This window comes from Paroedura picta, chromosome 4 (assembly GCF_049243985.1).
Source record: "Paroedura picta isolate Pp20150507F chromosome 4, Ppicta_v3.0, whole genome shotgun sequence".
Taxonomy (NCBI): domain Eukaryota; kingdom Metazoa; phylum Chordata; class Lepidosauria; order Squamata; family Gekkonidae; genus Paroedura; species Paroedura picta.
Window position 1 is genome coordinate 43,000,352 of NC_135372.1, and position 23,315 is coordinate 43,023,666.

General features: G+C 44.0%; 1 protein-coding gene across 1 annotated transcript; it reads left to right on the forward strand.

Annotated features, from left to right (window-relative positions):
* ODR4 (odr-4 GPCR localization factor homolog) lies at positions 1-23,315 on the forward strand. The gene is made up of 14 exons (XM_077332667.1): positions 1-175; positions 1,165-1,295; positions 1,933-2,061; positions 2,842-2,937; positions 5,529-5,637; positions 8,764-8,795; positions 9,614-9,754; positions 10,037-10,132; positions 11,334-11,402; positions 12,855-12,983; positions 15,390-15,480; positions 18,109-18,297; positions 20,519-20,611; positions 22,883-23,315. The coding sequence occupies exons 2-14, from the start codon at positions 1,197-1,199 to the stop codon at positions 22,948-22,950; spliced, it is 1,341 nt and encodes a 446-aa protein (XP_077188782.1). The 5' UTR covers positions 1-175; positions 1,165-1,196; the 3' UTR covers positions 22,951-23,315.

The following is a 23,315-nucleotide window of genomic DNA, read 5'->3' on the forward strand; positions in this document are numbered from 1 at the left end:
CGTTGAGCAAGAGCGTGAAGCGGCTCCCGTCAATGACGGTAATTGGGACACATCAGTGTGGGAGAAGTGAAGGAACCGGGTGACACGGCGCGAGGGGAGCAACTCTGGTGCAGGGACGGAATTGGGAACGGGGGTGTGGTTCTTTGCGTCGCCCATGGGGCTCACCTCCGTGCAAGTAAGCATTGCTGTCGGGCGGCTAGGCTGTCAGGGAAAGCTGGAGGGGACTCGGTCTCCTCTGGGTGGGTGCAGGAGCACGGGTTTTGCACGCCCTGCCTTATGTTCACTCCAGAGTCAGCGCTGCTGTGTATTGGAAGGACTCACCCGATGGCCTGGCCCCTGCACCACTTTAGATTGCGGGGGTAGAGTCTGGCCGGTTGCATGGGCTTGTGTCGGAAAGATGGTTGCATAGAGAAAACTAGTCTCTTAGATTACTGTTATTAATTGAATTTCTATACCGCCTTCCCAGAATGACTCAGGGCGATGTACATAATACAATTAAGAATTAACAATAGATGAAAATCAGCCTAATAAATAAACATCAATCTTAAATAAATAAACAGCATAAAACATAAGTAACAATTTAGCAGCATTTAAGTAATAGCAGTTTCCAGATTAACCACTGCCCATAAATTTCCAAACTTGATTAGTGTCTTTCTCCTTCGCAGACCAGTTTTCTTTGTGTAGGGGATTTTTTTTTTACTTTGAAACATATAGGATTTTAGCTGGATGGCTTTTCTCCCATATCGGTAAACCATCGTATGGACTAGCCAGATCAGAGCTACCTTCTACCATTTCCCAAATTGTCAACATCCCCCCCCCCAAGAATTCTCCTTATTTTTTATAGAGCTAGCTCCCATATAAGTGTGCTTGTAACGGCAGCTTGAAAGGATTGAGGTTCCGGCATTGTTTGGGAAATCATAATAACGTGGCTGGAAGGGAAACATTCCCATGATTGAACACTGGAAACTGCACAATTGAAGCCTCTTGGGAAATAAATATTGTTGAGATGTGAGAGAACATTAAGGGGGCTGTAAGGAAGCTTGGGTTTATCCAATGGAATACTAAATTGGCTTTGAATGTTTGCTTTATGTTTTTTGCCAAAAAATCAAGAAAAGTTTGTGGTGCAAGTTTGTGGTGCAGCCTGTTCTTTCTATTCTTTTTAAGTTTATAGCTTAGGCTATTAAATAATTACCATAATGGGAAGAAGCTACATCGTAGAAGAAACCATTGGACAATATCTGTCCGAACTCACAGCCAAGTCTAAACCTCTTATCACTGGCCTCTTAGTTGGACAGGTAAGTGTCTTAGAGTTTTTTTTCAGCTTCTGAGTGGATTGTGTTACCAGTTTTGTGCCTATTTTCTTACAATCAGAATATTTCTCTAAGACAAAAATACTGCCGTGCCTGTCATTAAACTTCAAGCTGATGCTATTTTTTTTACAACATTGTGGTTGTTAAAGACCTATCCAGCAGTAGGTTCAGTCCATAAATGCCATAGATGTGACTGGAAATTGCCACAAATGAATTTCTGCAGGATTATTGCAGTGCAAATCGTATTAGATTTGACCTGTTCTTCAACAGATTGCTGTGTTTGCTAGAAATACCATTTTCCATCTTCATCTTGCATGGTGACTCTTATCCCTCACAGATTGACCTGACATTCAGCATCAGTGATGTCCAGACGTCTGCTGTGATGTGCTTTGTGTAGGGCTTCTCTTGAAAATAACTCAGATGCTCTAGCTGGTAACAATGCATCTGCCCTGCTGTGATTTGAGTCTGGATTCCAGACTCAGGCTTAGTCTGTGTTGCAAGCTGTAAACTACATAAGTTATACTGGCTGACTCCTCTTCTTCTGATACTAATGTGTAAAGCATTTCATTGCCTGGGACTTTTTAATCACAGCCGTTCTACTTTTCCCCTTCCTTTTTCCCAGTGCTCCCCACAAAGGGACTATGTTATCCTAGCCATTCAGACCCCTCTGAAAGATGAAGAAAGCAAAAGAAATGCCAGTTCAGAACCGACTAGCATTGATGAGGAATGGACAACAGCACATGCCAACCAGGTAATGTGTTTGGTGGTCATTCTTTAAAGCAAGGACAAATCGTTCTTATTGCTTCCTATCTTGCTTTAATGTTAAAAGACTGGATTTTAATAAGATTCAGGTCGGTAGCTGGGTGTGTCTGAAGCAACAGAACCATGTTCCAGTCCACTGATACCTTCTGGGTATAGGTTTCTGTGTGCATGCCCACCAATGCTGGCCTCACCACTGGGAGATGGAAAAGTCAGCTCCCGGGGGGAATTAGCTCAAGATAAAATACACACAAAAATAGAATATACAGCTAAAATTTAAATACTTAAGAATTAAGCTTTAAAATGATGAATTGTGCATTTGAATAACCACTTGCTCAGCTCCTCTATTGGCTGGACAGGAGACAAGGAGGTGGGAGGATCATGTGTACCCGAGATGACATATGGGTTAGGAGGGCTTTGACAGGATGGCCAGTACAGTTCAGATGTTCATTTAGGCCTCAACCACAGGTCGTGCAGAACAGCTGTGTCTTGCAATCCCTGCGGAATCTGAACTTATAAAGTACAACTTTGAGCTGGAGGCTATTCAGTTGATTGAGTCAAAGAAGAGATGTCTATTTAGAAGAAGGGAAAATTTCTACCATATGTTGCCCCTTTCTGAATCTAATGCCCCATGCCTATTTATTTCAGTAGTTTTATAAGCATCTGTACTGCCACATACGTGAAAGCATCAATCAGTGAAATATTTTGATAGTCGTATCTAGGAATTATGGGAAATAAGTAACAAATTATGCCCGTTGGTTTGTCTTGGTAGGTGTCGAGAATGCTTCCGGGGGGACTTTTAGTCCTTGGTGTCTTCGCCGTTGCCATTCCAGAGCTGTCAAAAGAAATCCAAAACATTCTGCGCAAGGTAAATGATATCACCCCATATACTCCTAAGGAATACTCAGGCTGAGCTGATTTCTGTATTTGCAGCCTTGATTATCAGTACATAACAGAGCAATTCTAGGCTGGTCTCCTCAAAATCCTGCTGTAGTCCTTTCTGGGGGGGGGGGGGGCTACTTCCAGGAAAGTGTTCCTAGGATTGCATACTAATTGTGTACTACTCTGAAGCCTGCACATGATAGTGTTCCTGTCAAGGGGGCTCCTCAAAGAAGCTGCAAAGATGTCTACTGTTCTGTAGCTGTAAAATGTTGGATGGATGAAGGAGGTGCGTAAAGCACTGGCAGGAAAGGAAAAGAGGAAAAATTGGTTGGTAAAGAAAGATGCTGAAACAAGCTATGAGGTAGGCAGGAGAGGAAGGAGCAGCAGAGGGACTCGAGAAAGGGCAGAAAAGAAGAGGAGGAGATAGTGGGTGGGCAAGACATTTAAGAGGGACTTTATCTCAGTGGTAGAGCATCTGCTTGGCATGCAGGAAGGTCCTAGGTTCATTCCCCAGCGTCTCCAGTTAAAAGATCTGGCAGTTATGTGGTGTGAAAGACCTCTGCCTCAGACACTGGAGAGCTGCTGCCTGTCTGAATACACAACACTGCCCTTGCTGGTCTGATTCAATATAAGAAGAGGAGCTGGTTTTGTACACCCCACTTTTCACTATTCGGAAGAGTCCTATAGCAGTTTATGAACACCTTTCCCGTTCTCCACAACAGACCCTCTGTGAGGTAGGTGGGGCTGAGAGAGCTCTAATAGAACTGTGTAAAATAGCTCTAAGAGAACTGTGAATGGCCCCAGGTCACCCAGCTGACTTCAAGTGGGAATCAAACCGAATTCTCCAGATAAGAGTCTACCATGCTGGCTCTTCATGTGACACTTTGGAGAAAGTGAGCTTGGAGAGATGTAATTTGCTGATAGGGCCAGAGATGACTGTGCAGCAATATGGACCCAGTGATCACAGGTGCTGGCAACTCTGTCGTTGGCAGTTTCTTTAAGATGTCACTAAGTTTCAGGTGAAAATAGAGAGTAGTGCTGTGCCATATGGTGGGGAATTTAAAGCAGCCCTTCAGCATGTGTTTTGCTTGCATGAATTGCCCAAGAAGCAGGAAGTAGAGGTTTTAATTGACCAATTAAAGCAGAATAGTAAAAAGAGAAGTGTCTACATAGGCAGAATGTGACTAGGAGAGGGGAGAGCTTCTATTTTGGAAGAATGGGATGCGTGCTTGATTTGCATGCAGCAGAGCGCTCCAGGTCCCACAACATTAAGGGGGAAACGCTTGAGGGTTCAGGAGCAGCTTAGTTGGAATTAGAAGAGATTTGCAGCATAGACCGGGTGCTTACGGAGAGGGTTGTGATTGGGGCATACAATTACCTGTGTGAAGAGAAATCAAAATGTTCCTTGGTCAGGATTTGGTGGTTGGAATCTTGCCTGTCTGGGAAAGGGATGGGAGGGATGATTTGAAAAGGTAAGTGAAAGGATTTGGGAGAAGGTACAGGAAGACATTCAGATCCCAAAATTAAACCCAAAACAGGAGTTTTTGGCATCTGGAGAACATGCAAATAGGACACAGCATATTATTGGCTTTCTGGTGAGATTGATATAAATATCAGAATGGGAGAAGATGCTGCTGGAGTTGTAAACAAGGGTTTTCTAGGAAAGGGGGCCAGATCTCAAAAAGCCTGAGACTAGGCCCACAGAATACTAAATATGGACCAGAGCTGTAGGAAACCTTTTTACAGCACTGCCTAACAATTAATGCTGTTGTATTGTCATATTTTATTGGGCAATTGCAAATGACGCCAGTTAAGCACTAAAGCCAGTTTACTGGTTGAGCACTAGCCCAAGAGCAGGTTGCTTATGGAGACGGGTGTGCAGTTTTTTGTGTGGGTTCCACACAAGTAAGCCAGTAAGCCAGGATGACTGAAATCCCAGAAATTATGAGCAGATGAAGAAACAGTGGACAAGAACAAAGAGAATGTAAATGGTTAGGGAAGGAACTGAAGACAACAGTCTCTTTCTCTTCCTCCCAACAAAAGCAGCAGAGCAGAGGCAAAAACAACAAGAATGCTCTTACATTTTTAGTTTATTTTTCTCTTGCCCTCCTTCCTTCAAGGAACTCATATCTGACTCAGTTTTTCCCCAAGTTATCTTCACAACAGCCCTGGGCGACAGGTTAGACAGTATGAGTGGTCCAGGGTCACCCTGTAAGCTTCATGGCAGCAGGGGGTTTGTGACATGAGAAAAAAGCGGAGAAATTGAACAAGGAATAAAAATAACCTGCTGAAAGAAACATTCTATTACTGCAATTAGTGATGCTGTTGTCATGTTGCCATCAAGTGGTTGTGTACGGATTCATCTGTGGTCTGGTTTCGTTTCTTATTTAAACCCGTAGCTTTCTCTTCTTTCCCTCTCCTGCATCCAAGATTTTACTGAGATGCATGATATGGGTAAAGCAGTCAGTTCTTGCTCACGGGTGACATTTGATTTTTGTTTCTAGCAGTTACCATTTCTGTGGCATCCATGAGAGCAGGAAAAATAATATTTACTTTGTTTTTGTGTTCTTCTCCCAGCTTGTCTTCTCAGTAGAAAAATCTTTAGCCAGGAAAAGACTGTGGAACCTTTTGGAGGAAGATGTGTCCGACCGGGTAGCTGTTCATCTTTGCCCTGCTACAAAGAAGTATCCTTTTTTTTTTAATTGCAAAGCTAGTGCCTTTAAAGGAGAAATGTCACACGCAGGCTATAATGTAGCATTTTGGTAAGGTTATTCTGCCATTTTCATGGCCACGCTTGGTGGCAAAACTGGGTCTCCTGTTGAGCACCCTGTTTAAAATGCATCTCAGAAGCTGTGAGAGGAAGACATCAGGGTTGACCAACTTAGTTTGTAAAAAGCAGCTGCACCTAGAATTAAGGTCATACTGAACAAAAGCACCGGAGATCATAAATGTGGTTAACTGTGTAAAACAAAATTAAAAATGGCAAGCATAGACTGGAGTAATAGTGTAAGATTCTACTGTAAATCATTGTTTTTGTATTAACACATCCTTGCCTAGCTTTGCAGAGTTTCAGCATTGGGTACGAGAAAGGCGACCCTTCATCTCTGACCCTTGTCTCACATTCCTTTCCCTAAATGTGCTGGAGCATCCATTCAGAGACAACATCACAGCCTTCTACGGATCCCAGTCTAGAATTGATTTTATTTATTTATTTTTCGATTTTTAGCCCGCCACTCCCGGGAAGGCTCATGGCGGGTTACATTCAATAAAAATTCCCAGTAAAATATCCCTAAAGATACAACAATACCTAACAATATCCAACATCCATATGTGGCGACGTAAAAAAGCTGAAATGCCCCCCCTAAAACCAACTCCGGGGGTAGGCATGGAAAACAATCTCAACTTGCCTGTAGAATAGTCCAGGAGGGAGTCCAGATCTTCCTGGCCTCAACCGTAGACCTGGTGCTTATGATTCTGTTGTCACACAGATGGCTGGGATTTAAAATTTATCCACCCTTGCAATATGGCTACCTCTGTGTCGTAGAGCAGGGCAGTCAACCTGTGGTCCTCCAGATGTCCATGGACTACAATTCCCAGGAGCCCCTGCCAGAGTTTGCTGGCAGGGGCTCATGGGAATTGTAGTCCATGGACATCTGGAGGACCACAGGTTGACTACCCCTGTCGTAGAACAACTGACAGTTGAAGTAATGAGGAATGTGGTTTCCATAGCTGATTAGATCTCGCAGTGCTACAAAGCACAGCTGTGCTGGTACCGCAAGGACGGAAGCGGGAAGATAAGCACTTGCACAGCTGTCCTAGGAAAACGTTCAGTTTGCAAGTTTGTTGTTGGATATGGAGAAAATGGCCTTGGAGTTGTCATTCTAATTGCAGGAATCCTGATGGAGTAATTTAGTTGGGTAGGAGCTGTTAAAAAGAAATTAACTTGATTCAGAAACCTGATGATATTTCCATGGTTTTAAAAATGAAAATAGTTGAAGAGGGGGGCATCACACAGGAAGATTATTGCATTCCTGTGCTGTATTTGATGTATCGGGTAGTCTGCATGTAGCTTTGTAACGCCTTTGTTTTATGCACAGCCACACGCGGGTGCATGCCCACTGTTTTGGTCTTACTTCATTTTTTAGGTCTGCCATAAAGGAGCAACCTCCTGACCTTTTTGTTTTTTTCCCCCATTCATCAGACTGGTGGTCTCACAAAGCAGCTAGCCTTGGTCAAGAGATGCAGGCTCACTTCTTGGGCTTACAAACAAGCATAACACGATGGAAAAGGGAGATGGTGGAGATTAGCTGTATAAATAATCACTGTTAAATAAGGATTTACATCCAGTTGGGGCAAGCTGACCTTCCTTGCTGGCGTTCTTCCTCTAACGGAGAGCATGCAACATCCTTTGGGGCTCTGTCTGCCAGCAGAGACTAGTGCATTGTCCTGTGTTCTGCATTCCCTGGGCACCGGATGTTTAGAGAAGAATTCTTTCTGGTTGGGTAGAAGAAAGCTGATCCCTGTCGCTACACCTTCTCTAGCAGATGGCTAGATCCATGCTGGCCCTTGAAGGAGTGGTCTTCTGTCAAAAAGATTGTAGAGTCTTAGTAGTCATCAGAACCCTGGTGAGTTGCATTTCTAAGCTGTAATGGATATTAGGAACTTAGAAGATGAAGTGCAGTGCTGAGAAATGAACCACAAGAAGCACCTCCATATGGATTTGAACCCTAATGGTTCATACACAGTTCAGATGTCAGGTAACACCTAGCATACAAAAGGGCAACTATTTCAGATGAGTAAGATACATTTGGTTTGGTTGTCTCAAGTGAAGGCTGAATATTTGTCAGTTTCTGTTAGATACAAATATGGTATTTTCCTTCAGACCAGTTTGGTCTCTCATGACTGTCGTCAGAGCTGCACAGGACTGAAATGCTTCAACACATTAGAAATCAACTTATACTGACTGAGTCTTTGAATGTCCTCTGAGCATGTTTAGCTATTGCTTCTTTTTTGTTTTATAAATAAGTTTTGTTTAAAAGTAATACACTGCATATTACGGAACTGCTATTTCTTTAAAACATTGAGCTGCTGTTTTATAATACAAAACAAATCATTTTCTAGAAAGCTGAAGAAAAGAGAGGGAAGAAAAGACCCATAATATTACAATTTAAATTTAAAAACTCAATTATTCCTTTCCATCTCATTTTACTGATCAATATAGTCTAAGATAGGACTCCATTTTCTTCTGAAGTCTAATGTTAGTCTGTTGTGCTGTTGCTGCATATTCAGCCATTTTGTTTGACCCGTCCATAAGATCTGGTGGAGTCCCTTTTTTCCTTCTTAATGCATATGGAATCCTTGTAGCGTTTACCACAAACTTCACAAGTTCACTATGCATTATATTATTTGGCCCCATATTTAATAACATACATTTTGGAGAGAGCCAGTTTGGTGTAGTGGTTAGGAGTGCGGACTTGTAATCTGGCATTCCAGGTTCGATTCTGCGCTCCCCCACATGCAACCAGCTGGGTGACCTTGGGCTCGCCACAGCACTGATAAAACTGTTCTGACCGGGCAGTGATATCAGCACTCTCTCAGCCACACCCACCCCACAGGGTGTCTGTTGTGGGGAGAGGAATGGGAAGGCGACTGTAAGCCGCTTTGAGCCTCCTTCGGGTAGGGAAAAGCGGCATATAAGAACCAACTCTTCTTCTTCTTCTTCTTCATCTAACAAATTTATTTTTCAACATCTTCTGCATCTCATGAATAATAATCCTTGCTTTGTTATTGTTTCTTAACTGGGAACGAATACTTTGTCGTACATACGATATACAAGATCCAAAAGTAAGTCTTTGTTTTGTTTTTGTTTTTTAAGTTTGATAATTTAAGTTTTATATGATCCACACATTTTTGCAAGTTCCCATATTAAAAGGAGAAAAGGTTGCCTAAATATCCCTGCTTTGTCCTTGGACAAGTGTGCAGCAGGTATTTGAACAGGGCTTGCTCAAGACAGTTTATTTCAGGGGTAGTCAAACTGCAGCCCTCCAGATGTCCATGGACTACAATTCCCAGGAGCCCCTGCCAGCGAATGCTGGCAGGGGCTCCTGGGAATTGTAGTCCATGGACATCTGGAGGGCCGCAGTTTGACTACCCCTGGTTTATTTGGAGAACAGCTGACCCAGAATCCTCTCTGCTGCTGCTTAAAATACTTGCGGAGCCCTGATATTCATGTACAACCACAAAGTTGCCCTTGACTGTAATCCTATGCACACTTCTTTAAGAGTGTATTCCATTTGAGAAATTTTTACCTCATCTCTCCTCCAAGCATGGTGTAGCTTGTTTATCTCTCCTCTGCTTTATCCTACCAACTGCCATGTGAGGTAGGTTAGGGTGTGAGAGAGAAGGTCCAAGGTCATCCAGTGTACTGTAGGACAAAGTAGGGATCTGAACCTGTGTACCCCAAATACTAGGCTAGCGCCCTGCCTGCTATGCCCCATTAGATCTACATGGTATTGACAGAAGCTCGGTATACTTGCAGGTGAGCATGTGAAGAGCCCAAGCCCTTTCATAAACTTAAAAAAAAAATGTTGATAGCCAGCTCTTGGCAGATTGATAATTCAGTCTTCTCTGTCTTTTCTCCCTCCTCTTCCAAACCATGTTAGAGTACACCAAAGCCAGCAGACTGGAAATATCAGAATGGCCTATCCAATTCGTGGCTGTCTTTAGAATGCACAGTTAACTCTAACATACACATCCCACTATTGGCTACTTCAGCTTGTCACGAACTGGAGAAGAACGTACGGGTAATAGAACATTGGTCATCCCCGTTTTGTTTTTGATGACTGTTTATTTGTAGCTTACAACTGACTGTATGTAGCTCTGTTCAGCCCTACCTTTGATCTCTCTGCTTTGTTGTCCCTTAAGCACGGATTTCCTCTAGACTTGATTCCACAATATACTTCCCTCTGTCGTCCTTTCCGCTGCATCCTCCCTTATTGATCCCAATGCTACCATCTTAAGCTCATTCAACAACGCTGCTGTTCTGCAATATAAATTCTTTGTCTCTTTTTGCTACTCCTCTAAAGAATGGATTAATTCGGTGGGCCAAGCAGATAGAGGAAGCTGCCATTTTGATCAATGGCCAAGTCAAAGAGGAAGATGCTGACTTAATTGACAGTCAGGTGAGTGTTTAGTAAGGGAGGCTTAATGTTGATACAGTCACAATACCTAGCATAGTGTGAGGTTTTTATTATTCACTTTCAGCTTACAGTTAAGCCAAATAACCTGCGAATGGACAAAACCAAGAACTGCCTGTACTTGTGTTTCCTCTGTTGTGGCTCCCGCCATGTGGTACAACCTGCCAGAGGAGGTCGGGAGAGCTTCCACTCTCCTGGTCTTCTGTAAACAATGCAGAACCAAAGTATTTGCAAGGGCTTTTCTGCAGAGGCGATAAGGCTGCACTGTACACAATGGTTTCACAAGTGACTTGGATAAATGAGGACTTGTAGTCTTTTCTCCTCTAAATAGCATATTGTAAACAGGATCCTACTTTCTGTACTACTTAATATGTCACATTAACACATATGCTATACTCCTGTTTTTTTCTGATAGTTTCTATTCTTCTAATATCCTTATGCATTAGTTAGTTGACTTATGATGACCCGTTTCAAGGCAAGAAACCATCAGAGGTGGTTTGCCATTGCCTTCCAATCTACTAATTCCATGAAAAGCTTGCTTTCCGCATGATTGGGTTGCGGTCTGCTGGGCTACCCCACAGCAGCCATTTCAGTGTGCTGGCTCCCTTCCTTCCCTTTGAAAGCAAGAGAAGTGACCGGGCATGCTGAAATGGCTTGCAGCCATTTTAGGCTGACAGCAGCCATTTTAGGCTGACTGTTCATCTTCTGTCACCCTAAACTCACTGCCAGCTGTACCCTGAACCAGACAGTGGTCTGTGAAAGTTTTGGGGGGAGGTGCTTCTCTCAGACCTCCATTTGGGGAGCATGAACTGGGGCAATTTCATGGGAAATTCTGGTTCAGGGCCTGGTTCGTGCCCATCTCTAGTCCTGAACAGGCAGTAGGTCTGTTCTGACCATTGGTTTGTCTCTATAAAATGGCAGCATAGCTCGGGACCAAGTTTGCGGTCTTGCTTTCACTAATGAAATTAAGTTATGGAGTTGAATTCTGCAACCTACTCAGACACACTCCCAATGCTGCTGGCCACTGCTCAGACTCCCCAATGCTGCTGACCACACAGGTTGGCCAGCAGCATTGGGGAGAAAGAGAAACCAGCTGTTAATATAAATGCGATGCCTCCATTCTAATTGCTTTATAAAACTCATGCTGTCTATTAACCACTTTAAATCCTTTCAATTGCTTCTGCAGAAGAAGACTGGAAGAGGAATCATGCCGTCAGCTGCCCAGTCCTTTAATGCCAGGGTTCTAACAAAGTTGGTAAGTCTGAGAGAGCAGTGTGGCCCAGTGAAGAGGAGAATGAACTGGGTCCAAATCACAGTGTGGCAATAAATTTAGTAGGCGAGGCTGAGCAAACTGTGTTCAGAGCAGTTGAGCAGATTTGGGTAATGCAAGTCTAGGTCTAGACTGCAGCCACTCGTTGGATGTCACATTATCGTTGTGCTATAGCAGTTCTTGGCTTCTTGGATTGTCTCATCCAGTTGTGAATTCTAGAGCAGAATCCACAGACGTGGGGGTACAGCCCTGAAGAACGCTGTGATGGTAGACTTGTCCAAACCGTTTCAGGCTGCGAGGGGGGGGGGCGTGGTTGTTATCACTTTTGACCTGCAAACAAACACCTGCAAGCAAACAGGAGCAGCAAATCCAGCAGAAAGGTTCAAGATCAGCACTTTGCCTGTTTACAGGGGAGCACTGCAAAAGGATGCCCTTCACCCGCTGCCTGAAGTGGTACAATCCATTCTGCCAGCTCCCTTGCTATATGAATAGACAAGGTCTTGGAGTATTGCATTCCTGATCTTTTATGAATGGTACAAGTGGAACTGCAAGGACGTGCTAAATGATTAGAAACCGTGCAGCTGTCACAGGAGGCCAAAAAGGAAAGTACACGGGGCCTGATCTTATTCAGTGGAAAGAGCTAGGGAGGTTAGTGTAATTGAAGGCTCAAGGGGGTGGCAGGTTACAGTGGATGAGATGACCCAGGAGGTCCCTTCCAATTCTATGATTGTCATTTTTACAGCCGGAGTCAACTGGTGGTTGTGGTTTTCTGGGCTATGTGGCCGTGGTCTGGTAGTTTTAGTCCCTGAGGTTTTGCCAAGAACTCTGGCTGGCATCATCAATTAATTTTTAAAAGCTAGTGTATTTAATATTGAGAAGTTGTCCTGACTTTAACGCGAGATCAATTTTGCAGTTAGGCTAAAACCTCAATTCATAGTACTGATGTTTTGTTGGCGGTAAGGGTTTACCAGGGGTGGCCAAACTGGCTCTCAGATGTCCATGGATTATAATTACCATGCCCCTGCCCAGGACTCATGGTAATTGTAGTTCATGGACATCTGGAGAGCCCCTTCTCTTTTTATATCTTCCTTCCCCATGGGCTTTTGTTCAAAAGCTCTGATCAGTATTGGAATATGAGCCGCCCCCTGTCAATCTGAACTTATAAGGAAAGTCTGCCATTTGATTATCAGCAAAATAATTTAAACTGCTTGAACACCAGAACAATTAAACTTCTGTTTTTAAAGAGTTCAGTTTGTGCAGTTCAGGTTATTGCAAAAGGTTAAATCAGGCCATTTAGAGAGAGAAGGGAGCAAAAATAACAGCTATCAGCATGTAAAGCAGCCTGAAACATTTTCACTCTGATGGAAATGTAATGGTGATATGAAGTGGATTGTGAAATAGAGTTCGCATTATGACCTGCTGGGTTCTCTTTTGCAGTCACAGAAGTCAAACTCAAGATCCACAGCAACTGTCCAGATCTGCAGCGGTTCCATAAATCTCAAAGGTGCTTTAAAATGCAAAGCTTACATCCATAATAACAAGCCAAAAGTTAAGGATGCTGTTAAGGTACTTTTGCTGCCCTTCACCCTACTGTAGGGCTATATTTTAATCCTCTCCCTAAAATACCTTACATTACTACTACGGTTGATGTACACCAAGAGTATAAAACTCAAGTCGCCCTCATTCTTCACACAGTAGGTGCCCAGATGCTATTTCCATAGTTTTTGACTGAAAAGCATCAAAACAGCTCTGAAGTAGATTTATTTTGCCTATGTTTGATTCACACAGCCACTGTGATAAAATTCTGAAAAATATGAAACATTAAAGTTCAGTAGGACGTAACAGCTGAGGGACTGTGTTCTTGCGCCCTTACGTTAGAAGATTTTTCTAGTCCTCCATCTTGCCAAACAAAGACACCTCTTCGTTGTAGAAAGAGATCTTCAGTACTCCTTGTGTTGTCCAAAGTGGCTTGGAACGAATCAGGTTTTCCAGCATCAGGAAGTCATATTTTAGCGTGCAGAAATAATATTTTTAGTGTAGGATTTCCACTTGATTCTGAACAAATTTTGAGTCCAGTAGCATCTTTAAGACCAACAAAATTTTATTCAAGGTACGAGCTTTTGTGGGCACACACATTTCCTCAGATGCAATATAATGGAATAGAACTCATCAGTCCATACACGGGCAAAGAGTAAGCAGTAAATTAACATACAGCATAATGAAAATGGTTAAAAGATTCCAGAGATGAATAGGAAAAAAAACAGCAATATGGATTTGTTTGTATTCACTTGCAACTAAATTACTTAGGAAATCTTTTGTATACAAAAAATAGTTACCATTTCAAGCTGCTTTGCATTATCCTAGTCATAGTGACTTTACAGTCTACTTGTTTAAATCAGTTATTCAAGTTAAGAGAGAAAGAAACTAAAGAGGACATCTTTATACCTTGAATAAAACTTTGTTGATCTTAAGGTGCTACTGGACCTTGTTCTGCTGCTTCAGACCAACACTTGAATCTAACGTGATTCTGAGAGAGTAGGCACTGCAGCCTGGCTGAAACACCCTGAGATATCCAGCATTTCTGCCTACATAAAGAGAGGGCTGATTTTTCAAAGACTGCCCTTGTATTCCTACCATTATCAGCAGGCTGCCAAAGAAAGAAGAAGAAGAAGAGTTGGTTCTTATATGCCGCTTTTCTCTACCCAAAGGAGTCTCAAAGCGGCATACAGTTGCCTTCCCTTTCCTCTCCCCACAACAGACACCCTGTGAGGTGGGTGAGGCTGAAAGAGCCCTGATATCACTGCTCGGTCAGAACAGCTTTATCTGCGCCGGGCAAGCCCAAGGTCACCCAGCTGGCTGCATGTGGGGGAGCGCAGAATCGAACCCAGCATGCCAGATTAGAAGTCCACACTCCTAACCACTATACCAAACTAGTTATTTATTTCATTTGGATGTAAGGTAAGTAATTTTTATTGAGGGAGCAACAATGGAGTGGGTGGAGGTTTCCTAGACTTAATCTGTGTTATTAATTTTAATAATATGTTTCAGTCCCTCTTCCTCCACAACCTATGGTGGTTTCCAACAACAAAAAGCGACTCTCAAAACGCCAGAGGAATTCAATTATAAGCAGAAGTACCAAGAAATCAGCCCTTCATCCTCTGTTGCATGAAAACTCAGTGTAGTAGTTAGGAGCAGTGACCTCTGATCTGGAGAAACGGGTCTGATCCCCGACTCCTTCACAGGCAGCCAGTTGGGTGACCTTGAGCCAGTCACAGTTCTCTCAAAGCTCTTTCAGCCTCACCTTCCTCACAGGGAGTCAGTTATACTACCTTTGAGTAGTATAAAGTGGGCTTATCAAAAGTCAGCTTTTCTTTTAAGGGAGAGCTCTCTGACCTCCCCACCCCAACCCGCCCCCTACCCTGGTAGGACCCCTTTCTCCTGAAAAGGCATGGAAAGTGGAATTGGCTTAATCCATGAGAAGCCATGAGCGTGTGTCATCTGAAAAGCCCATTCTGTGACTTCCCATTACCTTGTGGTGCCATGTGTGAGCCCACATAAAAATATTGCTTTACATCAACATAAAGACTGGTCCACCTAATCCAGCATCCTGTTTCGCAAAGGATCCAACCAGTTGCCTCAGAGGGTGAACAAAGGTCTCTCTCTTTATTCCCCACTCCTGAATATTGCTTCCTATAGCATTGGTATTCACAAGTTTATTGCCTCTCAACATGGAGGTTCCCTTTAGTCATCATGGCCAAAACCACAGATCATCTGTCACTCGGTATAAGAAAAATCTGTTCCTCTTAGCTTCCCCTCTCCCCTTTCACTTTGTTAATTTCCTTGCACAGGTGACCAGTATTTAGAGAAGCCTGAGAATCTTTTGTGTTCAGTGTGGTAGTGACTTAGAATATTTTTGCCACCCTGGAAAAGTTCTTGTATCTTTCTGGGTTTGTTTGTTCTTTATCTCTTTAGGCCTTGAAAAGAGACATAATAAACACCCTCTCTGATCGGTGTGAAATCTTGTTTGAAGACCTGCTTATGAATGAAACGCCAGGAAAGAAAAGTAAGGAATTATCAAACTACATTTTCATTAAAACTCATGGTGGCTTTGTTAATGTTAGGTGCTAAAATAAGTTAACTTTGAAACACAAGGAAGTGTTCACTTTTCAGTGAAAACGGGCCCTTTATTTGCATGTTAATGGATTTGACTCCTCTGTAACAAGTGGATCAATGCTGTCGGTATTGATCTTATAGGCCTAGCCGTGTTTCTTCATATGGTGGCTCTTTTCTCCAGGGGAACTGGAGAGGAGCTAGAGAGGAGCTTTCATTTTGGGGGTTCTCCAGGTCCCACCTGGGGCTGGCATCCGTGAACTCCAACTGGGACTTGGCGATCCCATTTCTGGGGTTTCTCAAAGCCTGAAGAATATTTCAGGGGTTTCTCAATGGTAAAAAAGTTGAGAAAGGCTTGACACCGAGGCAGTAATTGAGAAACCCTCTGTAAGTTCTTCGCCAACCAATGTTTTCAGGTTTGATTGTAACATACAACTGGTTTGATTTACTTTGATACTGAACTGAACTGAAGAATGTAGAGATTGAAAGGTTTTCAGTTCTTCAGGCAAATTTTGCTATCAATGAAATATTTTCATTGAAGGAAGAAACTGTGACAAGTTTATGAATGACTGGATGTTTATTGTTATTAGCAATTATTGCCACACAGCATTTCTCTTTGTTTCCCGCCTGGAGCCTGGCATCCCTGCACCTCCATGGGATCCAAAGCCAGAGAGTCTCCCCTCTGAAATAGTCCTTTTCTCCAGGGGGACTGATCTCTGTTGCCTGGAAATGTCCTGCAATTCCAACTGGAAATTGGCGTCCTTCAACCTCTCTGGGGCAAGCAAGCCCTTTAATCTCCAGCAGCCTGGAGATGAGTTGTCACTGCAGAATCCCCTCTTCAAACCAACCGTGGGGAACTGATCTCTATAGTCTGCAGATGACCTCCAATTCCAGCAGATTTCCAGGTTGTACCTGGTGACCTCAGGAGTGTTCCTTGAGGTTTTGAGGTGGGGCCTCAAGAGTCCAGGGGTGGGCAGGAGCTTTTGCCGTGTAGCCGGTCCCCAGAAAGGCCACAGTGCAGCTGTGCATCTTTCCATGGATGCAATGGGCTTTGCCTCTAGTAAAGCAATAAAAGACATATGTAAGTGAGCTGAAACATTGCCTGCAGTTTACAGCTGGCCCTCTAGGTGGTGTCTGCCCTCCATATATTTGAATGTCTGTGGGACATTCCCATTTAGTGCTGAAAACTGAAACTTCTGGGCAGGATCTCTTCCTCTTAATCCCTCGTTCCAAATCCAGCTTGCTTTTTCCTGTTCTTCGTTCCAAATTGAAATAAGTCACAATAATAAACAAACTGTGCTGAAAACGGAATAGCTGAGGAGGCCCGATCGCAGGAGCTGGTCGGGCTGGAATAATTCTCCTCTCCCCTATTTGATTGTTACAACAGCCCTGTGAGGTAGGTAAGGCTTAGATAGCGTGGCTGGCCCAAGGTCACCCAGGGAGTTTCCGCGGCATGAGCAGGGTTTCCAAACTGGGTCTCCAATACTAGTCCAGCGCTCTTAACAACAACACTACACTGGCTCTCAAATGGATCCTAATTCAAAAAAGCAATAGCTAAACCAGCAGATGGAGTTAAACCAATTTAAACAAAAATGTAACACTAGATGCCAGCCAATCCGTGGATCGCTTAGCTCAGAGTATAAAGTGTTCTTGGGCCAAGGCTGCTCTAATTCTGTGCGCACAGCAGGAACCAAGAAGAATGCGCATTTATATCCCCCCCCCCCTTCTCACTAGCTGAAGGAGTCCGAAGGCAGCTTCCAAACAGACACCCTGTGAGGTAGGTGGGGCCGAGAGAGCTCTAAGCGAACTGCTCTGTGAGCACACCTCGTTGAGAACTGTGAGTAGACCAAAGCCACCCAGTGGCTGCATGTAGCCAAGCGGGGAGTCAAACCTGGTTTTCAAGATTACAGTCCATTGCCAACTTGGTGTAGTGATTAGGAGGGTGGACTTGTAGTTTGCCGATCTGGGTTTGATTCCCCACTACTCCTCCACATGCAGCCAACTGGGTGACCGTGGGCTCGCCATGGCATTAAGAAAGCTGTTCTGATCGATCAGGAATATCAGGGCTCTCTCAGCCTCACCCACCCCACAGGGTGTCTGTTGTGGGGAGAGGAAAGGGAAGGCGAATGTAAGCCGCTTTGCAACTCCTTCGGGGAGAGAAAAGCAGCATATAAGAACCAACTCTTCTTCTTCTGTAACCCCTACATGACACCGGCTCCCAAGGGATTTGTTGGCATAACAGAGATCAGCATGGGAGCTGGACAAAGGACAAGCTTTTTAAAAAACAGCCGGAATTTGAGAACCAGAATCCTCCAGTGACTGCTACTGAGCAGAAAATTTTGGACTCTACCTAATTTAACAATTTGGTTTGTGTATGTTATCTCAATTCAAATACTTTCTGAAAGAGGGTCACCGACTCTTCTTTCTCTTTTTATGCCTCTTTGACTTATTGTGAAATACAGGAGATGCGCACAGGCACTGGCAGCGGGCCAAGAGCAAGTGTCCTCCTGATTCCACGAAATGTCCTCTAGCAGGACTTGGACAAGGGCTTTCCTCTTCCTCCCCTCCTCTGTGTTCTTAGGTTTGGAAAGGGAGTATCATGCCTTGCCTTGCAGAGTGTTCGCCCCCCTCGCAGGGTCCTCCCGCGTGCTGGCTTGCGACTACAAGTTCGGCGACGAGACCGTCAGGGAAATCCAAGAGCGTTTCCTTGAAATGCTGGATCAAGCCGTTCAAGCCGAGGATTTGCACCCAGCAGAGGAAATGAGCACAGGTAAATATAGCCACTAAGAGCCAGATTACTTTCTGCCAGGAAGCTAGACCCAAGCGGATCTGGTTAATTCTGATGCATCCCAGGTGTCAGAGATGCTGTAAAGTTTAGAGGCATCTCCAGAGTCCTGCCTCTGGCCGGTTGCTGTGACACCTGGTTTCCATCTCTTTCTTTTACTGCTGCGTTAACACAGGAGACCTGGCCACATAGTGAAATATGGAGGCACAGGAGACCATGCCAAAGCAAGCTCATGTGCCAGAACAATCAGCACTTTCCTATCTTCGGCTGGAGGAAGACTTTGGACTTTTCTGAATGGAGCAGCCGGATATGGGCCGTTACTATTGTCTTAACCATTCCTACACACTTAACTTGCTGTCACCGTGACTGTGTTGACACGATTATTTAAAAACATTGCACTGCTCACACATTTTGAGCCTGCCATTTAAATAACAACCAAGCAACCTGTGAGTTAGAATTTCATCTTCCCAATGAGTAGCCCTGCAAATGAGAGTGTAGTTCAAAATTGCTTAAAGTCCGGGCTCTGAAGCTGGTGAGTCTGAACGCATAAGCTCTTAGTTGGGGACGGAAGGCGTTTAGCATTCTACTCTTAAACTTTCCAAGAGAAACGGAATAACATCCAGACCCTGGAGGAATTTCACCTTCAAAAGGGTGGAGGAGAAGGAGGAGAGGAAATCTTAGGTTCTCTCTACAAGCTAAGCTAATGTTGGATTTCTAGACAAGTAGCCCAGACTGCTGCAGTTGCAGGGTTTAGTAAATAAACGATAATAGATTTTTTGCAGGTCCGATTACGTATATAAAGTAATTTGGGGGTTTCATGCTGAAGGAACACTTTGTTGTAAAAGAACTTGAGAGAGCAGCATTGTGTCCGTGGACTGTTAGAAGCTCTGCCTGGGCTCTAAGGACTGATAGAACCATCCTTAAGGTAAATCCGTTGTTTTTTACATGGCAGAGTATACCGCTAAGCATGAAAATTGGCCTGCAAAAAGATTTTATAGTTGCAAAGATCTGGGCTTCACCGTCTCGTGCCGGGATATAAATTTAATAATAAAATAAAAATAAATAAATACTGTGCTAACGAAATTTGGGTGTTCTGGAAGTATGTGGCTTCAGTGATAGTGTCTAGGCCGTCAGAATACTCCTCCATGTTTCATTGACCCTTGTACATTGCAATGTAATGGTTTGTGCTAGTTGCTTAAGGGAAAACACCCATTGTGCTTCACCAAATCTGTCAAGCAGGAGGAGATGTGAGGCATCTTAGGGGTGGGCTTGTTCGCTTTTCACTACGGCTTATTATTGCAGGTTGAGAACTTGTCTTAAACTGATTATGCACACAGGCGTCTCACATGAATGCTATCACTGGCTGCTTTACTTCATCTGAATCCTGTTAGTCTTGGCTCTTGACACTGGTGATGCACCTAATATAAGTGCACTTAATATAAGGGCAAGAGAAGCCCTGCATTCTGCCCTGGTTCTGGCTGTAGGCATTTCTTCAGTCGATAAAAGGTAGCTGACAGTGACTGATTGGAGTACATAAACAATCTTCCTATGTAAGAATGCCAGGTGTTGGTCAATTTATCTGCTGTTCCGTGCCTGCCTAAAGCAACCTTTTATTGGGAACCTTGTGTTGTCCTTAAACTCTTCCCTTTGTGATTGTTTCCATGGGCGGCTTTCTACCCATGTGGTTTTTTTTAGGGGGATACAATAGAAGCAGTGCATTTTCCAAAGGGCCAAGTATTGCTTGTAAGGACAGAAGTCTTTATGCAAATCTAGTCTGACCAGGGAGGAAGTGTGCTTGTCGGGATATGTGCAAATAGTCCTAGGGATTTTTTTAATATCCCGGTGGTTTCCCTTCTTGCAAACTAGCACATTACGTGACCCTCTGTTCTCAATTATTTGCCTTCTGGGTGCTCACTTGGCTTTTCAGTTTCCATTTTCTGAGTTCCAGTCCAGTTCAGTTTTGTATCCTAAGCTTATATTTCAGTGGCTATGGCATATAGAATAAGGCCTCCGCAGTTTTATGTACCCTGTATCCACTCTAAATTCCACAGAGTGGTTCATATTGCATGCACCTTAATGGTATCTTCTTTCTTCCAAAATGGAGCATCTGAATAGTGTGGACAAGGATTTGGGTAGATAGGGAAGAGGCTAGGTGAGAATGGAATTGGTGATCAACTCTAGTTCTTCTTCCTCCTTTCTCATACAGTTGAAGTAATCCCACCGAAGGAACTTCCAGATGACATTCAACACAAACAGTTGACAAAACAAACGCTGCTGCTGAAACTTCACCAAAACATAGGTATGTAGATTCCAGCAAGGGCTCTTGCACTTCCGCAAGGTAATGCCTTACTGTCTGGGTAAGCTCGACACCATAAGTGCCTCCCTTCCCTTTTTTCTTACACCATTAGTAAACATCAAATAGGTTTGACGATAAAGGGGAGAACGGTTCAAGGTTGAAGCTTGTGGGGAAACTGCAGATGTTGGGGCAGAGAGCTACTGATATTTTACTCATTTTGAAAAACTACTGCTAGGCGAACAGATTCCCCTGACAATGCCTGTTGGCAAAACACATAGGGATTTTAAAACTGATTAATATTTTTTTTTTAATCTGATTTTGCACCATTGGCCTTAGCCTTATCATCCAGTTTTTTTGTCTTCCTGGATAGTCCAGGCAAGCCTGATTTCGGAACTCAGAAGCTAAGCAGGGTCAACTCTAGCTAGCACTTGGAAGGAGGGTTGAGCACTCCGGCGTGCTTTGGCGAGCACCGACGCCCAACAAATAAAATAATAGGAATCTTCCCACTATATGTGAGCACACACGATTCATGAACCAAAGATTGAAGCATGTTTGTGAATGTGCAATCCCAGCCTGATCTGTAAAGAATCCCAGCAGTAAGACCTAGCTGATCTCCATATCCTGGAACTGCCCCTGCCTTAAGGATGGTACCGTCACAGTCCCTTTTATAGGGCCCTAAAAGCGACCTGATGGCCCTGCCCTCCCCTGAAACTATACCATGCTGTATCTTCCTTTTGCTCTCTCAAGGATTTCTTGCTCCACTGGCTGAGCTAGGAGGATTCTTTACCTGCAGCTGTGCAAATTATTATTTTGGCATTGTGGTTAAAGAAGTCGACCTCTTTTATTGGGATCCCAAGAACTGCACCACTATTTCTGCATGCTGAGTGTTTCCCAAAGGGCCCCACTTCCGTCCTTCAGGGCAAGTTGTCTTTGAAAGTTTGGCAGTGTTAGTCCTGCTAAGCAGGGTCATCACTGGTTAGGGCGGGCTCTTTCAACCCTGGGGTTTCTTGATCATCCTGGAAGGGTTTACCAAACAGGTGGGAGTGAGTTAATTTTTAAATGTGTTAAACATCAAGTGATATGACCGTATATGGTCATGTTGACCCCCCTCCCCCTCCCAAAATGGCCCCTGATGGGCTGGGAGGAGGTGGGAAGGGAGAGAGCCTCTTGATGGGCGTCTACACAGCTATTCTTCCCAACCACAGTCATGCACAATCAGACCATTTCTGGGCTTTCTCAAAGCCAGAAAAAGTGTCCCAGGAGTTTCTCAATGGTAAAAAAAAAAAATTGAGACCACCACCAAAGTCCTCAGTTGCGAGACAGAGGCAGGCAGTGGCAAATAACCTCTGAACGTCTCTTCCCTTGAAAACCCTGCAGAGTCACCATAATTCACCTGCATGTTTACAGCACTTTATGTACACACATAATTGTGTTCCATGCAGAGACACTGGGTTACGTGTTAAGTCTGACACATGCTAGCAGAAGCGGAGCTGAGATATCCCAGTTCCACCATGGGTCAGTGCTGCTTGTGAAAGGTTTGTGTTTGAATGAACCTGGAGGAAAAAGGTTGTACACAAACCCTTTCCATTTAACTGGGGATGGCATGGTCAGAATATGGGGCTAGGATCTGGGAGCCTTAGATTCAAATCCCTGCTCTGCCGTGGAAGGAGGAGGAGTTGGTTCTTATATGCCACTTTTCTCTACCCGAAGCTTTGGGCTGATCCTACATTGAGCAGTGGGTTGGACTAGATGGCCTGTATGGCCCCTTCCAACTCTATGATTCTGTGAGTCTCAGATCGGTTTACAGTCGCCTTCCCTTTCCTCTCCCCACAACAGACACCCTGTGAGGTGGATGAGGCTGAGAGAGCCCTGATATCACTGCTCGGTCAGAACAGTTTTATCAGTGCTGTGGCGAACCCAAGGTCACCCAGCTGGCTGCATGTGGGGGAGTGCAGAATCGAACCCGGCATGCCAGATAAGAAATCTACACTGCTAACCACTACACCAAACTGGAAGTTGGTGGGGTGACAGGGCAGTTGTGAAGGTTAAATGAAAGAGGAGAGCTATGTCCCCATTGGGGAGAAAAGCTGAGTCTAAATACCTAAATACCTAAATACAAATAACTTCATTCACAATATAGCTCTCTTGTTACCATTATATATGCTGAATTTTCCTGCTGAAGCAAATGCTGCCTTAGATGTATCTAAGTTAATTCCTCCCTTCCCCCTTCTGTTCACATACTGAACTTCTCTCCCTGTTTTCTTTCTTTTTTAGGAGTAGTGCTAGCTGTGGCTGTTGCGATATCAGCTGCAGCCTTCTCCTTTAACTACTTCAGCGACTAGTCTTCTGGCCTCGAGAATCACCCTGCAAACTCCAGCCCCCCACAGACATCCTAAGGAGGACTCCCCCTTTCTGGGAATGATCTCGTTAGCCACCCAGTGTTGTCACCTTAAAAAAAGAGAAAGAAACCAATTGCCTATTCTAAATAATAATGCCGATCGCTTTGGCTGTCTTGTGTCTGCATGCAATCATGCGGGTGGTATGGTTTTAGAAGGAGGGGGTGGGGGCCAACCAAGAACATTATCCGGTAGTGGATAATACCTGTGTTATGACATTACTTTTCCAGGAAGAATCTGTACAATGTCTACTTGGTTTTCCTCCTTGCTAATTAAAAGCCTGGTGCTTGTGTGTTTTAAGGGCTGTGGAA